The 17,164-nt window shown below is 39.9% G+C and overlaps 1 protein-coding gene and 2 non-coding genes across 4 annotated transcripts; 1 reads left to right on the top strand and 2 right to left on the bottom strand.

The window, feature by feature from the left end:
• Positions 1 to 78: 78 nt before the first annotated feature.
• prox3 (prospero homeobox 3) lies at positions 79 to 13,149 on the top strand. Of its 2 annotated transcripts, none has more exons than XM_041986383.1 (7): positions 79 to 408; positions 2,430 to 2,502; positions 4,548 to 6,406; positions 6,520 to 6,627; positions 8,407 to 8,519; positions 8,924 to 9,029; positions 11,563 to 13,149. In XM_041986383.1, the coding sequence occupies exons 3-7, from the start codon at positions 4,550 to 4,552 to the stop codon at positions 11,734 to 11,736; spliced, it is 2,358 nt and encodes a 785-aa protein (XP_041842317.1). In that variant the 5' UTR covers positions 79 to 408; positions 2,430 to 2,502; positions 4,548 to 4,549; the 3' UTR covers positions 11,737 to 13,149. The 2 variants fall into 2 exon arrangements, with proteins under 2 accessions (XP_041842317.1, XP_041842316.1); XM_041986382.1 differs by having other exon boundaries at positions 4,548 to 6,445; positions 6,526 to 6,627.
• trnai-aau lies at positions 7,630 to 7,703 on the bottom strand. The gene has a single exon. It is a non-coding gene; the product is annotated as a tRNA-Ile (tRNA).
• Positions 8,023 to 8,096, bottom strand: trnai-aau. The gene has a single exon. It is a non-coding gene; the product is annotated as a tRNA-Ile (tRNA).
• Positions 13,150 to 17,164: the final 4,015 nt, after the last annotated feature.

Here is a 17,164-nt window from a genome sequence, read left to right as displayed (position 1 = left end):
TTTGCACATACTGGGGGTCATGCCAACATGGGAGGGAACGGACCGTCAAGTGGACAGCTCTCACGCCCGCCCGCCCACCGCGCGCCACTCCACACCGGGAGCAGCGCATGAGGTTGATGCCAGCCAAAGATAGATGGGATGACGCGGGAGGAAAAACCTGCACAACTAAAGAGAGGAGGCGTCTGATGAGTGAGAGCAAAACTGTGAGAGTTACGGAACAGGATAAAGACATAGTAGAGGGACCGGGTTGGAACCGGGATCACCGCTGTTCAGGATCTTTCTGAAATTTCCGACGTCCGAGGCCAGTCCGGTGCCAGCTGGAGACAGTGAGAAAACGAGGCAGGACACGGACACAGGGGGTGGAAAGCTTCGGGAGGACACCGCTGGAGCTCTTCTCTGTGACTAAAAGTGAGTTTATTTCTAAACTTCAAAGAAGGCGCGTGAGGTTTGCCGTGTTTTAATAAGCGTCTGAGTTCCATGTCGCTCGTCCCTCCGTGTTTATCAGTTCTTTCATAATGCGACATTAGTGTCCACCGCTGCCAATTAGTCACAGGACGCGCAGCACGCGGGCGCGCGCACACACCAACTGACAGCTCGTGGGGCCAAAGCGGATTCCTCTCGCGTGGCAGAGCCGGCAGATGTTTCCACGCGGAGTTTCAGTTTAAACAATGAATCTAGGATAGATAGATAGATAGATAGATAGATAGATAGATAGATAGATAATATTATATTCAAAATATATTAAAAGTATGAGATAATATATATATATATATATATATATATATATATATATATATATATATATATATATAGAGCCTATAATTTATGCTATCGTTTTTCTCCAGGTTTTCTATATTTATGTAGGCCAAAAACATAACATGTATAAGCTACTGCTTGTATGAATGCATAAAAAAAAGAAAATCAACATGTTGCTCTTTAGCTCTTAATTTCCAAATATTACTTGCTGACAGCCTTGTTTAATACCAACGAATTAGGTGTGCATTCATTATGACTTTACTCTTTAGTCAGTTTTCCATTTGACAGCTCCAGCAGTGTATTCTTAAGCCTAATCTAGTGGTTAATAGCTTTCATTTTCATTGCTCAGTGCTCATATTTTGTGCAGCTTTCTGCTGGCTTTGAAAAGCTAATCTGTCCCTGATATAAGCGTATTGGTTGGCCTGCCATCTGGGCTGTATTATAGAGAGGAGAGGGCATTTGAATAATTGATATTTAGCTATTTATGGGAGGATTATTCTCTTCATGTTGCACCAGAGGATGGAGGGATGGATCTATCTATCTATCTATCTATCTATCTATCTATCTATCTATCTATCTATCTATCTATCTATCTATCTATCTATCTATCTATCTATCTATCTATCTATCCATCCATCTATCTATCCATCTATCTATCTATCTATGTTTGCCCACTGAGGACTGTCAGACCGTCCATTTATTGTCTGTCCAATTTTCTGTGTAGTGAGCTGTAGTGTAACCATCTGAAGTGGATTAAGGGTGTTAGGACTCCTGTTCACACAGGCACTCTTGCATATGCACACACTCTAACACACATGCGGACACACACACACACACACACACACATATATATATATATATATATTCTCACTCCATTTCACTCCACAAGGACCATTGACCATTGTCAGTCTTCTCTCAAGCCTCTTTTGTGTAAAAGTGTGTGTATGTCAGCATATGTGTGTTTGACGGTAAACACTCTGATCAAACAGCGCTTAACAAGCTGCCTGAGCTGATAACAGAAAAAGGGGAGGAAGAGAGGATGAGAGAGGAATAGAGAGGAAGGAAAAAGGGGCATCAGGAGGGAGATGAGGTTACAGAAAGGCAGGGATGGTGATGCATGCTTGGTTTTAGCGGGCTGTAGTGGTATTCATAAGCTTTGTATTCAAAATTCTCTGTTTTACAAGTTTTTCCAAGTATTGTAGAGTGGCCACTTAAAATTACACACTGGGAGTGTTGAAAGTACCCAAACTTTCCAGTAGATCATTAAAGAGCCCCAACTAACAGTGTTCTGTAATTCATTCACACTTTTGTTATCACGTTCTCCTGTGCATCAGCACCGTCCTCCATTTGTCCATACCTTAATGGTGTTTGCACCGTCTTAGACAACATTTATCCAAACACAACAGGAAATCCAAATGAAGAGAGGAGAGTAAAATGTGGCAAAGATCATGAGCCAGATGTTAACCCAGTGCACCATCCGCCCCCAGGCTGCCGACCTGCGCTGACACCATCCTCCTTTCTGTCTTATATCGTGTTTCAATCAGAGCTGCATCATGCTGTTTCCTCCTGTGATGTGTTGGAAAGCTGTTAAAGCAAATCAACCCAATTATGAGGAGAATTTGATTTAATGTTTTTCTGCTTCTAGCTAAACAGTGCCTCCTTGTATTTTGCAGCTCCATGCAAGAACATTGCTGCTCTCTCTTTCTACCATTCTGTGATTGACCAGTGACCTGTTTTGCTGTGCAGGTAAGCAGAATTTATGTTCTAGCCACAATCATGATGAGCACGATGGTCCGTTCACTTAATTAAATAGAGACACATATTTATAGTGGATATTTACAATCTCCACTCAAATCTTGAGCATCTGAATTTACTCTAATCTAGTGGATTTAATGGAAACTTTATTTCAAGGCATTTCATGTTTTGGCTCTTCATTTTTTATATTATTTAATTTGTTTAATGTACATTTATTACTGCATTTCAGGCCTGCAAAAAATTAGATAAAGTTGGAACAGATGCAACTTAGAACTGATGAAATTTAAGGAGTGATGTCAACAGGTAATTAAACTTATGATCTGTTTTAAAAGCAAAGATGGACAGAAGTTTTGTGCACAGGTAGTAAGGGAATTGTTAAACTGTCTGAAGGAAATATTCCTCAAATGATTCGACGAATGTGGAAATTTCAGTGCTAAAAGGGCAAGCATACAAGCCTAAAGTGGAAATCTGAGAGCTTCCATTTCTCTACCAAGAATCACCACTCCTGAATAGGAGAGAATATTGTGAGAAATGTTTGTTAAGCACCACAGTACAGAGTACAAATTTCATTTTTATGTTTACCCTCCAAAAAAAGAAGCTAATCTTGTTTAGATGTAGTGTCAACTTCTTTAGACATGGAAGCATCTAGGGTGGAAATGTTTGTTAACTTTTGATCTGACTAATCAGTATTCTTTTTTTTTTTTTTGGAAGAATTGGACAAAACATATCATCCAGGTTATTAGCAACAAGTCTAATGCAGTCCATACATTTTTCATCAAGATGATGCAAAGACCTCCTTGTATATTGCAGCTCTATGCAAACACATAGTTCTTACACTGTACAGGGAAGAAGAAGGGCTTTTATTGTTCCAGTAAATAATTCATGTAGGCTATTTGTTTGCTTAAATGATTTATTTTCTAATTTTTGTAAATACCTTTATCTAAACATGTGTGTTTTGAGTGACCGGGGTAGGTGTAAATAAGCTTATGCTTCAACTTAATCCGCTTCGGACATGTTGGGTTTATTTATTATTGTTTGTTGTATTGTTTTCATCTTGTTATGTATTTATTCATGTTTTGTTTTTCTCCTGTTTTTGTTTCTTTTCAGTTTCCTCTTTTGCGTTACTTGCACATGTTCGAAATAAAAAGCAGAAAGAAAGAAAGAAAGCATATTGTGGTAAAGCAGTGGGTATGATGACAGGACGGTCCTGCTTGCAGTCCTCACCTGTACCTGTAGTCAGTACGCTCTAAGAAAAAAGTCCATAAAAAACAGAGAATGTCCTGGCAGAAAATTACTGTGACATTTTACCATTAACTGTACGAGGACTTGCATTTATCCAAAAACTAAAAATATAGTACTTCTACACTATATGCCCTTTTACATTCACACAGTGACACCACAATGACAGAGAGTAGTTTCACCAAATTAATATATATACTTGAACTGTTAACAAGTGATTAAACCAAGTTTATCCAAGTTCAGTAATTAATTTTTTTATCCTGCATCATTTCTACTCCACTGCAGTCATGGTGCTAACTTTAACATTTAGACAGAACTGAACATCCCATAACTCAAATTTAAATGATAACAATTACAAAAAATTAAATTTCTCTTGAATATGCAATTCCCATGAGTCTTTGTGGTCTTTGCACACTTGCTACTTTGGATCAGTGAATCTGAAGAATAGTGTATGTCATTAAAGCTGTGTCAAATTCTATTGTTTAAACTTAGAGAGTAGGAAACTAATCTCAAATGACTCCAGAACACAAAATACAATGAGCAAATACAAAAATACAGCTAAATCTACCGTGAAAATCTGCAACAGAAAATCTCCTCACATTTTTACAGTACACATGGGCCTATTTCTACTGCTTTAGAGTGTAGTCAGCTGTAACATTAAATGTAGTAGACAATACCCAAGCAATGCTAATAATAATGTTTTTCCTCCTTTTTGCAAAATGCTCAAAACCAGGCCAAACTTTAAAATTATGCAAAGTTCGCAGCAATAATAATCTTTTTTTTCTGTCTCTTTGCAGTGATGGATTCACCCACAGATCTTTTTGATGACTCGTCCCCCCAAATACATAGATTTGCTCCCCCTCTCACCTCTACAGACCTCCCTGGAGTTCACTCTCAGTCTACTGCTGCTCGCTCTACTCCCGCCTTTAGACCCCCTGTGTTCCCCCTCATCCACCATCTCTTCCAGCCAGGCGGAGGCCCCAGGAGGATCGGAGGAATCCTTGGCTCAAACCTGAGCACCCACAGACACCTGGATGACACAAGTTTGGAGGATGACAACAGAGTGACAGTTAGACAAATAGAGCAAGAAATGGAAGGAGGAGAGCAGGGGGTGACAGAGGGAGAGGGCAACATGTTGGGGGTGAAGAAGAGGCACAATGATGCCACCCTCATGGCCGAGTGGAGTCAAGACATCCTGAAAGTGAAGAGGATGAAGCTGGATAGCCGACAAAGGGATGGGGAGATGGAGGAGGGATGCAAGAGGCGTGAGGTAGGAAGGGAGGGTAGGAGGAGAGAGAGGGAGGAGCTGAAAGAACAACTGGAGGAGGCAAGAGAGAGACTGCAGGCCCTACAGGAGAAAGTGTGGAGGGCTTTTGGGGAAAAGCACATGGCAGAGGAGAAGAAGAAAAGAAAGTACCAAAACGGGAGCAATGATGGAGGTGATGGAGGAGAAGAAGATGAAGGGATGATAGAGGAAGGGGACATTACAGGGGGGATGTATGATGAAGAGGACATTGATGGTGGAGAGATGGAAAAGGAATCTTTTTCTCTCCTTTCTGTCTCCCCTTTTGACAATTTTCATAAAAACAAGGAAGAGCTGCTAAAAGCAAGAGAAGGGAGGCTGGAGAGAGGAAAAGGCAGTTTGCATTTGGAGGGCATGGTGGAGGGATCAGGGTTGTGGATGGACTGTGGAGGACTGGTGAGAGGAGACTGGGATGGAGGGATGGAAGATGAGGATGAGGAGGGAGGGCAGAAGTTTGCTCAGGCGCTGAAGCTGGAGCTGGGCAGCGCCGTGGCTCAAGTCATTGACCGAGTTCTCCGCCTTTACACTGAGATGACAGACCTCGCTCCTTCTTCCCCTCCAGCCACCATCTCTTTTCACCCGTCTGATCCGGGACACGATGGAGGGAGGGAAAGGGGAGTGTGGATGGGACTTTTAACTGGAGGAAGACGGGAGGAAACAGTGAAAGGGAAGGTGGAGAAAACAGGAGGGCAGGGCGGAGACAGAGAGGAGCAACTTAAAAAATTAAGCAATGGGAGCAGCCTTCCTCCTGGACCGGCACATCGCGCCGAGTCATCAGACCTGGCAACGCCATTGGCTGTTCACAGGTCACCTGACACACGAAAGGCTTATCCACTCTTCGGCCCATCTCTCTCTACTCACCTTAACCCCTCTCACCCAAACCTCCCCCTGCATCACCCCTCTTTACCTCGTCCTCCTCCTCTCCCTCACCCACCCCTTTTACCCCCAGCGTCACAACCCAAGGATCCCTCTTCCTCCTCCTTCCACCCGTCTTCATCATCCTCTTCTTCTTCCTCATCTTCCTTCCCAGCACCACCCCCTCTTCCTCCTCCTCCACCTCTGCCTCTCCCATTGCTTCACTACTCCATGCAGCAACTCTTCTCTCGCTCACTTCATCACCCTCAACTCCCCCATATCCCCCAGTCACGCAAGGACTATTTGAGCTCAGACCCTTTCCTGGAGTTCTCGTCTCACCCATCCTTCCCCCCTCTCCCTTTGCTCGGCCACCTGGATCCATCGCTTGTGCGCCACGCTCACGGAGGCAGAGAGAGGGAGAGAGGGGTGAGGGGAGATGGCGGCATGAGGGGAGGAGGAGGAATGGACGGAGGAGAGCTCTACCTGACTGCTGGGGGGATATCCTTTTGTCAGCAACCTGGAAGAAATGAAAGAGAAGTGTGTGTTGAGTGTGTTTATATTTGTGTTTTAAAAAAAAACGTTTGTGTTTCCTTAATTGTCCTCATGTGTACACTCAGGAGGGCTTGTCTCCATGCCATCTGAAGAAAGCCAAGCTCATGTTCTTCTACACCCGCTACCCCAGCTCCAACACACTCAAGACGTATTTCCCTGACGTCAAGGTGTGTGTTTGTGTGCCTCATCACAGTTAAAGCCATGCTTTACCTACTATATTATGGTTATAACTGGCTAGTCATAGTTTAAAATTACTTACATTTGCCATTAAAACATTCTCATGAAAAGAAATAGTTTCCACAATTTATTAACAACCTTAAAAAACACTAAATGCCACCTCAGAATAGAACCCGCATTAGAGCAGCAATTCAAAGGGGGAGTGTGTCTGCAAAGAAAAACTTTTCTAAGGGTGTCTGAAGAAAACTTCTTTGGCTGAATGGAAATCTGGAACTGCTGTGTCTGTGGGTCACAGAGTGAATTGCTTTATGGTTTATTAATAGAGGAAGGCAACATTAAAGCCTCCTCTTGCTTGCACAGATGTTGGACCATCAGTTAGTAAAATAAAAAAGAGACCACCAGCAGTCTTTCTGAGGGCTGTTTCAGTATGAGTTTGATGATGAGGTCCTGCATCATATGACCCAGATGCCTAGATTTTTAAACTCAAGTTGAAATACAGATGGAACCATAAGTGATGTGTGAGCATTGTTCTGTAATGTTGGAGATTGTTTCCAGAAGGAAAGACACCTCCTTAGTTATTGGCTCATTAGCCTTTTGTTGCAGTCAGAATAATTTAGATTTTACATTTGAACAATAAACTTGTAAATTTACAGCGACTATTGATTTATTTATTTATTTGTAATTTGGTTTGCAAAGTTGACAGTTTGGAAAAGGTATGTGAGATAACATTTCTACCCACCAATATGTGGGAAAACAGAACTTGTCATCTGCATGCCATTTTCTGTGGAAGCTTGTTAATTATATAATCACTGGAATCAGACAGGTTAATGGGAATCACCTGCATCTGGATTAGGAAAACAAGTTGGACTATGCAGGTATCTTAGCATGAACAGTGTCGCAAGTAACAAGAAACGTAAAGTTCTGGGTGTAATGTAAATTGATGAGATATGGACTTAAGTTGGCCCCAAGATCATTGGTGAGCTTCATAAACTTGGCCCGTACGGGGATCGAACCCGCGACCTTGGCGTTATTAGCACCACGCTCTAACCAACTGAGCTAACCGGCCTATAAGTAAAGAATTAAGCACCCCCCCTTCCCCGCTACCCCATGTCCTCTCAATACTGTAGTTAGTTTTTTTTTCTACTCATGCCTCACGTTTCCAATAAGACTGATATTCTAGTAGTTTTACACAAGACGTGTTTAATCACTAATACAAGGCACATAGAGGATCCGATTACTGTTTTGTTAAATTAAATAAAATGAAGCCTTCCATCTTTAGCCTAGCTATACGTAGGGTAATTGGGTTTTTATACGTTAACGTCTGCCATACTATGATGCTCTACTTTCATCGGCCAATTTATTGTGATGTGAAAAAGTATCGACTCTGGCCCGTACGGGGATCGAACCCGCGACCTTGGCGTTATTAGCACCACGCTCTAACCAACTGAGCTAACCGGCCATAGTAGACGTCACCAGGCCGTCGGTGTTTGTGCGCTAACACTGTATGCAAACTTTCTGGGTAATTAGGCCATAGTGTTACAGCTCCTGCATCTACTTGAACGCGTTGTCAGGCAATGTGCTACGGCTAATTGTAGCCCCCCTTCTCCCTGTAGCTCAAAAGGCCCTGTCTTTTGCCATGTCGCAGTTGCAAATAATTTGTTCCCAATCTGTCCTGACGGGTTAAATAAATAGAAATCAAGTAAAACAATCAACATGTATATGATTGTACACCCTGAATGAAATCTGACATGTATTCTTCTGCTGTTTAGTTTAACCGCTGTGTGACCTCCCAGATGATCAAATGGTTCAGCAACTTCCGGGAGTTCTTCTACATCCAGATGGAGCGCTTCGCGCGCCAGGCTGTCCGCGAGGCGCTCACCCGGTGGGTTTGACTGAAGCATGTTTGTTGGTCATTTTCTTTTCATAGGGTTTTCAAAGGGTTACATATCCGGTGCTGTGCACGTGTTTCTCTGAATATTTAATTATTTATAGAAACAAGGCTGTACTGTACATTGTTTTATGCAATCATGAAGCATCGTGTTTTCTTCTTTCATTCTGGACTATTAAACAACAAAAAAGTAGATAAATTTATATTTTGCTTAAAACTTTGAATGGTTGTATGATGGGATATTATCCATCATTTTCATCTACTATTGCCCCCCTGCTGTTACATACACTTCATCTGGTTGTGGTTTTTCTGTGTTAATACATTCAAAAATCAAAATACTGTATGTTACATAAACTAAGTTTCCAAACAATTCATTTATTTATTTTTCTGTAACCCAGGGAAGGCACACCTCGCCTGGCCAGAGACAGTCAGCTGCGAGTGGGTCGCGACACTGAGCTGTACCGCATACTGAACATGCACTACAATAAAAGTAACATCTACCAGGTGAGGCGTTGATTGAGCAGGTTGTTTCTGTAACACAGGATCACTGTGTAATTTGGACGATGCACTAATCTCACCACATAAAGGCTGTTAGACCAGCAAAATAATGTTCAGTCAAACCTAAGGTCACACCTACTCATTCTGTCTGCACTGAATATAATGAGAAATCTATAAGAAAAAGCAGGGGTCCAACATATCAAAAATAAAAATGATTTTATTTTAGCTTTTACAAAGCAGATTTAATGACAGCTCTGCCCGATCTCTCTTAGCCAGACTGTCCCTTTACTCTGCTGTCAAGTTAATCCAAAACCATTTCATGATGATTGTGTAAGGTACTGGCATACTGTATCTATTTTCGGCGTGTTCTCTTATAAAGGCGTAGTTATTACATGCCAAGTCATGTCTCATATTATTAGTATGTGCTTCTATAGTTTTAGCATTTCACAATATTTACTGACATCCTGTCCTCATCTTTTTAACCTTCGGCATGTCATTTTAATGATATAAAATGACAACTCAAAATCTTAAAATGCCAAAAATGACTACAAAAAGTGCCCAAAGCGACCGTTTATAGCCATTGCCATAAGATCATGTTGGTCTCTAAGCTTGAACACATCTTTTTCATTATTGTGTCACATGTTGCATTAACTAATTAAATGGATTAAAAGAGTCTAAGGAGCTTAGTGTTGCCTTGAATCCTGAATAAATGATCAGATGTCTTCAAATCTGTAATCTGTGCACTAGTTAATTCACTATCTCTGATGGTGAAAACAGTCTCTTTCAGTTGAGGGAACATTTGGTCTTTAACTGAGAAAATATTTGGTACTGCACAAGTGATGCTGCAAAACCTCCTCCTATGGGGATGGGAACAACATGGAAAATTGCTTTTTGGAAATTTGTGCACACACATTTGTGAGAGTAGAGGTACATATGCATGTATTTGTTGGTGTTGGGATATTTTAAAATCTACAAACTGTTTAAAATGGGGCAAAGTGACTGAGATTCTCAATGTAAGAGGTAGCAATGACTCATCTCAAGTATGTAATTACTATTATTAGGAGAAAAATGAGATGAACTGATTTGGTGAAGTTTGTATACAGTTTCATACACCGCAGATGATTTTTTTGTCTTCTGTTCTGCTTTGCATGCTTGCTAATTAAATGATATTTACAAGGTGTTGAAAGACTAAAAATTCTGAAGCATTTAACTTCTTAAAAGTCAAGGCTGTAACAGTGTAGAGATTTAAAAACCCATCTTGCTCATCTTTGTTAATACTGTGTTTTTATACTTTCATTGAGTCTCAGCTCAACTTTAACCTATATTTTTTTATTTTAAACATGTCGACAGGCCTCCACATTATAGAAGCTTTCTCATGTGGTCTCTGTTGTGCATATTAACTTGCTGTCATGGCTTACTTCAACATTTACTGTTGTCATCTTCTCCATAGAGGTTAAAACGTGAGAGTGTGCTCTGGGAAAGTCCACGTTAACGATGAAGTTGTTACTTATCTGCCTTGACAGGTGGGATAAAAATGAGTAGAAAACTGGAGGCACATGAAAGACACACAGTGTTTATGTTCCCAAAGAGACTCCATATGACAAAATGAATGAAAACTTTAGTGTAAGTGCACTGAATTGTAATTATAGCACTGTGATGTGTTTCCTGTAAAGGCTCTATAATTTTCCTCTGCTCAGCTCAGAGTGAAAACCATAAAAGCCTAAAATATGGAGGTAATTCATTATCCCCCAACCACACATACAGTCATCCTCCATGTTTTGAATAAATGATTACAGCTCGGATTTCAGCTACTGGCTGGATTGCTTATAAAACCCCTGGCAAAACAAAATATGGAACCACTACACCACTTTTTATGTAGCTGTTTATACTTCATATTAGCTCCTCTAGCTTTTTTTTTTTTTTTTTTGACAATTTGATTCCTTTGAGGCAAAAACCACTCTAATGAAAAATAAAATCTTTATTGGTTGCTTCCAGTTGGCTATGTTTAAAATTTGGAGCAGCTACAAACAAAATGGGAAGGCTGCTAAAGGGAAACATACGAGGTAAATGTCAAAGCAACAGAAAACTGAAAGCAATATGGTTTGCAAATGCAAAAAAAACACACAAGAGAAAAGCTTAAAAAGAAATGGGCAGAAAAAGCTGTTAACATCTGTGACCACACTATAGAAACCAGCTGCAGGAAATAAGATTACATGCATAAATGTGAAGCATCATTAACACCTACAGAGAAGAAAATAGGGTTACAATCCAATAAAAAAATTGATAGTAGAAATTAGGTAAAAAATAGTCCATGACATGGCTCCATCCTGCAAATCTGATCTGTTAACTACTACACGAGAAAGCTGGAACCTGACTGATTAAAGATATGTTTTTAACTATTAAAGTCCATGCCGCAAATAATTCAGGTTGTCATAAAACCAAGAAGGGCTGCAACAAGCAGACAGGAACTATTTCCAACTCTAAACTTGGCTCAGTTTCTATCTATTTTGTCCTCTGACATGCATGTTTCTGTTTGCAGGTACCAGAGAGGTTCATCGAGGTGTCAGAGGTGGCTCTGAGAGAGTTTTACTCTGCTATTTGGACTGGGAGGGACACTGACCCCTGTTGGAAGAAAGGAATATATAAAATCATCTGCAAGCTCGACAGCCCTCTGCCAGATGCATTCAGAATGCCTGGATGTCCAGTTGGCTGATGACTGAGCTGCTGCTACTGCGTCCATGAATACAAATGCATGCTCAAACTGTTCTACTCAAAGAAGGGAAATTTATTTAAAAAAAAAAAAAAGATTCACAAACTGCATCATGTGGGACTGTGAGAACTGAAATGTGGCAGCTTTTCCACAATATGATGTAAAGAAAAAATGATTACTTAGTTTAAAAAGCAGGGGTAGACACATACATGCTCAAACCAACACATATTCACAAAAGACAGACATGCTCAGTGCTTAAATTACAGTCTTGTGACTGCACTTATCGAGGGACGTGCCCATACCATTGAATTAAAACGGACGGAGCTGGAATTCCTCCTCCAAACATTCCTCAGCAGTCAGTTGACTTGTGAAATCACTGTGCGCCTACACAGGTTTGATAAAGCTGCCCTGAAAAAACCAAGAGTTGCTGCAATCGGAGAGCTGGAACAAACTTTTAATTATTATGTCACAGAATTATGCATAGCGGCTACGGGTGTGTTAACATGAGGTGGCTGGGTTTTCAGATGTATCCTCCAAATTTATGAGCATCGTTCACCCGCCACAAAATAAAATCTTTAACAAAAGAGCACATTTATTCACAAGTGATTCATTTAAAATACTCAAATTAATAAGAAATGCTAGTCAGTGACCTAAATGTACAATAAATAGTGAATAAAAGCCCAAACATTTCTCTCTCTCTCTCTCAGAAGCGTTCATCTTCAAACATTGTTTACTTGAGATTACGTTTTATTGTTGCCTTGTGTGTGTGTGGGCTTATCAGGATGCATTATTTTTTCCTTCTTTTTCAGTAATATGAAGCTGTCGTGTTTCACCTGAAGCTGGGTTGTGTATTTGTTTGGAAAGCATTTGTTTGTATTGCTGCACAATGTTTTTAGTTTACTGTAGGATAGCAGGAACGAACAGGAGCTCAGAGGCATCAGGAAGTGGAATATTTTGGTTGTGTATTGATCTCTGTTCAGCATTTAATTATTATACAGCTTTTGTACATGAAGGAACAGTTTAATTGTATATTTTCAAGAGGGACACTATACTGAATTTAAAATAGTAAAAGTGTTGTTTTGTCGTTTTCTTGATGTTCTTCTATTGTTGAATTATTAACTTTTATATTCAATGTGATGTTAAACTAAAGAGGACACTTGCACAGTTACTGAAAATCAACAAGTTTATCTGCTGTATATCATTAATCTTTGATCTAAAATGAAGTTGAATTTTCCTCCATAAATATTTGTGATGTGAATTTAAGTGCATGTTTCCCAGATTAGCATTTCACACTGTAATCATTCACTGATTATTTTGCTTTCATTTTGTACATATTGCATTCTCTACTGTAGATCTGTGCCTCATTAAAACTTTGATGTTTCAACTTATCGTCAGATTAAAGCGATAACAGACTTGTGTCAGAATATTTGTATGTCTGTACTTCCTGGTGTTTTCTGGTGGTCATTATTGATCCATCTTACCATCCATCTGTCGTTCCATCCATGCATTTTCTTGCAGCTTATCATGCATCATCTAACATCACTGCTGCAGTAACCATAAACTGGAGTGAGTGGTGTGGAAAGAAAAAAGTTTGACCTTTATAGTGCTATCCTTTTATATATCAGGACTAATGTAATAATAATGAAAATGGTCTTACAACATCAGATTAACAACAGCATATGACACATTACACCATGTTATCTGTTAACATAAACTGAGTCCAAATGCAGAAGCAGTCTGTTAAAAACTAAGTACAGCCTATGACACAACAGCTTGCAGAACCAGTGTTAGAAGCAATAATGGGAAGTGAATGTTTTCTGTGTGATGTTATCAGTTTTTTTAGATGATTGTGGGCTACTCTTCTTTACATCGTTTGAGCTCTGGCTGACTGGGTCATTGAAAGACCTTGATTATTTTCTTTTTCAGACATTCTGCCATAGATTTGTTGCTGTGTTGTGGATCATTGTTCTGGCGCATGGGTCAGTTTCTGCTAAGCTCCAGCCATTAGATGGATGGCTTCAAATTTAACTCCAGAATACTTTGGCATACAGAGGAGCTCATGTGACTCGGTGACAGCAAGGTTCTGTAGCTGTAAAATAAGCCCATATCATGGGGTTATACATTAGGAACAGAACATCTCCGCTATGGTCTCATCCAGACATTCCTGAAGTCTTTGTATTTATTCAGATGCAGCTTTTCAAACCAAATCTTTGCTGCCATGTTCTTTTTACAGAGAAGAGGCTCCCTTCTGGCAATTGTCCAAACTAGCCATATTGTACAGTGTCTTTTTCTAACTGTAATGTCATAAACTTTAATGTTTTACGTGCTAACTGAGGCCTGTAGCATCTGAGATGTAGCTCTTTGGTTTTTCCAGTTTCTCTGAGCATTGCATGTTCTGATCTTGGGGAGAACTTGCTTGGACATCCACTTTTGGAAAGATTGGTTGTAAGCACTTGTACTGAGCTAATCTTAATCTCTCTCCCTCCTCTTTCTACTACCTGGGTCTATCATTGGATCCTCAATACAGGCTTACAGCTACAAACAATTGTTGGTCAGTGCATCAATCTGCAGCACTATAAAAGCTCTGCTCTGATTGCCAATACCGAGCGCAGATCCAAGAGTGACCAAGGCAGAAGTGGTGAGGTGACTGGGTGGTATGAGTAGAATTTCAGAGCAGATATCTGTGCACATTTGTGCCATATTTTCTTAGTTGTAAGTGTACTTCAGAGATTTTTGTGTATTTTATGAGATCGGGATGTGTCGGGTTGCCAGTCATTCACCTTGGCCGCTGCTTCATTTTCATTGTGTGCACACTTTTATTAATGGCGTTACTTTTTATAACTTGTTCTTATTGAGAACTGACTTTTAACTTTGTCTTGTTTTATTCTCTCTTTTATAGTGTTCCCCTCCTGCTGGACCTGAGAACTGCCGTATTCCTGGTGAATGTGTAATCGCTAGACTGAACTGTTTTTTAATGTTACTGCAAGTGTTTTATGATTTTTTCTTTAACTGCTGGGCTTTGATAGTCCTGTGTGTAGTAAAGTTACAATCATTGCAGGTAACAGTTCGTTGCTCTTGTGTTGCGCAGGCGACAATAAATGTGTTTGGTCACCTAGTTGTTCTGTCTTGCTCTGGCTAGCAGATGTGTTTTGCCCAAGGGTTATATTTTTGGGTGAAATTGAGGGGGGAAAGTGAGGAGGCCACAGTCACATCCTCTCCTCCCCTTGCTTGTGTTACATTGGAACTGCCTTTTTTTGGAAAGTGTTAAAAACTCTTTTTAGATTAATGGGCAGTAAAAAGGGTTTTTCTAAGGTTATTGCAATAAACTAACTAAACATTTGCTGTTTAGAGTTGCTCGCTATTCATCAGCAGCACCTAGCCCTCTAATTCCTATGCAAGAGTGTACAAAGTCCTTCACACACTATTTCTGCATTTTGGCTTTTTGACTATACATGCCTGCACAGAGGTTTTTTTCTCTATCTCTCTTTGCACCTCTCTATAAAGGGATTTGCACTGAGTTTTAACATAGGCATAGTTTTAACTTAAAGTAGAACCTTTTAAACATCCTGACACTTTTTATTTAATAGAAGCAGATGTAAATTACTAGCAAATATAAATGTATGTGAATAAGCATATATAATGTTTTAAAGCAGAAGTGATTCGAACGACATTAAAATAGTTTTATATCTAATAAACATGGTCAGATGACAAAAGTCACATGGTTTGATTAAGTATTCTGGAGGGGAAAAAGTACTTCCAGCCATCGAAACACATACACAGATAGTGGCACAGTCTAAATCCAACATGACATGCTTCTTAGTCCTCAAATAGCTCAACTTTCAACTAATTCTGCTCACTTGAGCCGCAACACACATTTAATATATATGCATGTCCATACACAAATACATACAGTAAAGACCTGCTGCATAATACGTCCAGATAAATGGCTAAGTTTACAGATAAAAATGAAGCTGAATAGTCTCCCATTCATGCTACTCTTATGCTGTTTCCCACAGTTTTAGTTCATCTTTATGTTGCAGCTGCTAATCTGAGAAAAATTGATCTGCAAGCCTTTGACAGTGTCCAAGTTTATCAACCCTGGAGTGTGACAAGTAAACGATTTTCTCCGCATTTATACGTGGACGTGGATATTTGTGGTGTAGCTGAAAAGACAATAAATGAAACTTTACATGAGAAGGGCTCCTGAACGGAGGGTTTTGGCTTCAGATGGTTTGTGCTGTGACAGCAAAGAAGAGACAAAATTGAACCGAAAGCTCAACACTTTTACCTTTTAATCATAAGGAGTCACACCTTAGGATCAGGCAGGTGAGTTACCAGTCGTGTGGTTGTATCTGACTTTGTTGATACACTTTAAAATAATGATTTTACAGCATGAGACAAGGTATAACTCGGTTAGACTTTTTCAAGTTACATTTATCCACCACTGTCTTCTATTTTGCTTGCATGCTTTAAGTATAAAAGTGGAAATTGCCAGTAACAATGTTCTTCAAATGGTTTAAGAATTACTTTTTCATTACTTGCCTTTCATCTGAGTCCTAAAACACAGCTATGATCAACTTTATGTCTGTTCTGGGTCGCAGAAATACTATTTTTATGTATGGATCTTTGTAATTGTCCACAGCAGACCTCTGAGGTTTACTCAAAAATCCTAACACCCTTACTCACTACAGCATTTGCACAGGTTGAATGCTCTGCTTTAACCTCCCATAGACACAGGCAGTGTTTTTGTATTTAAAAAAAAAAAAAAAAAAAACTCTCACTGGTCTACTTTAACCTTTGCATTAAAAAAAAAAGTAGGCTATGGGTGTATTTACACATGAGACAGATTCCAGTATCTGATATACCCATATTTACCTGTAGGTCCAAAGGCCAGTGCAGATATATCATAACCAGGCCTCTTTTGCTTTGTAATTGACCTACACGACTGGTTTTAAATGTGTAATTGGCACATTTAGCTGTTTTGAGACATCAGTGCAATGTCATAACAGTTCTGTTCAGAGTTGCATTAATAGTTCTTCAAAATTCACTGTGTCAAGTCTTCTCCACCCCATTCTAAAGATTCTCAATGGGATTAAGGTCAGGATTCTGTGGTGACCAATGTGGTGACTGTGGTCACCAGTCCATGTATGAAACTAGTGTCCTTGATCAACTCATTGAATCCTGTCATTTCTATCTAGAAATATGCGTTCTAAATGCTCTTGATGGAAATACCTGCTTGTTTACTATATTTGTGCAGTCAACTGATCTGATTCCAATTTTGGAGCACAAATTTTTACTGAACCAAGGCTTTACCACCCAAGATTATAAGTCTATCTCCATAGGCTTGTACAGTAGGTTTGATGGGTTCAGCACTTCATCTGCTGCCCTGCTTACCCTGACGCTCCCACCTGTTTGATAAAGGAAAAATCTG

Source organism: Melanotaenia boesemani, chromosome 5 (genome assembly GCF_017639745.1).
Source record: "Melanotaenia boesemani isolate fMelBoe1 chromosome 5, fMelBoe1.pri, whole genome shotgun sequence".
NCBI classification, from domain to species: domain Eukaryota; kingdom Metazoa; phylum Chordata; class Actinopteri; order Atheriniformes; family Melanotaeniidae; genus Melanotaenia; species Melanotaenia boesemani.
This window is presented reverse-complemented; position numbering and strand designations above follow the sequence as displayed.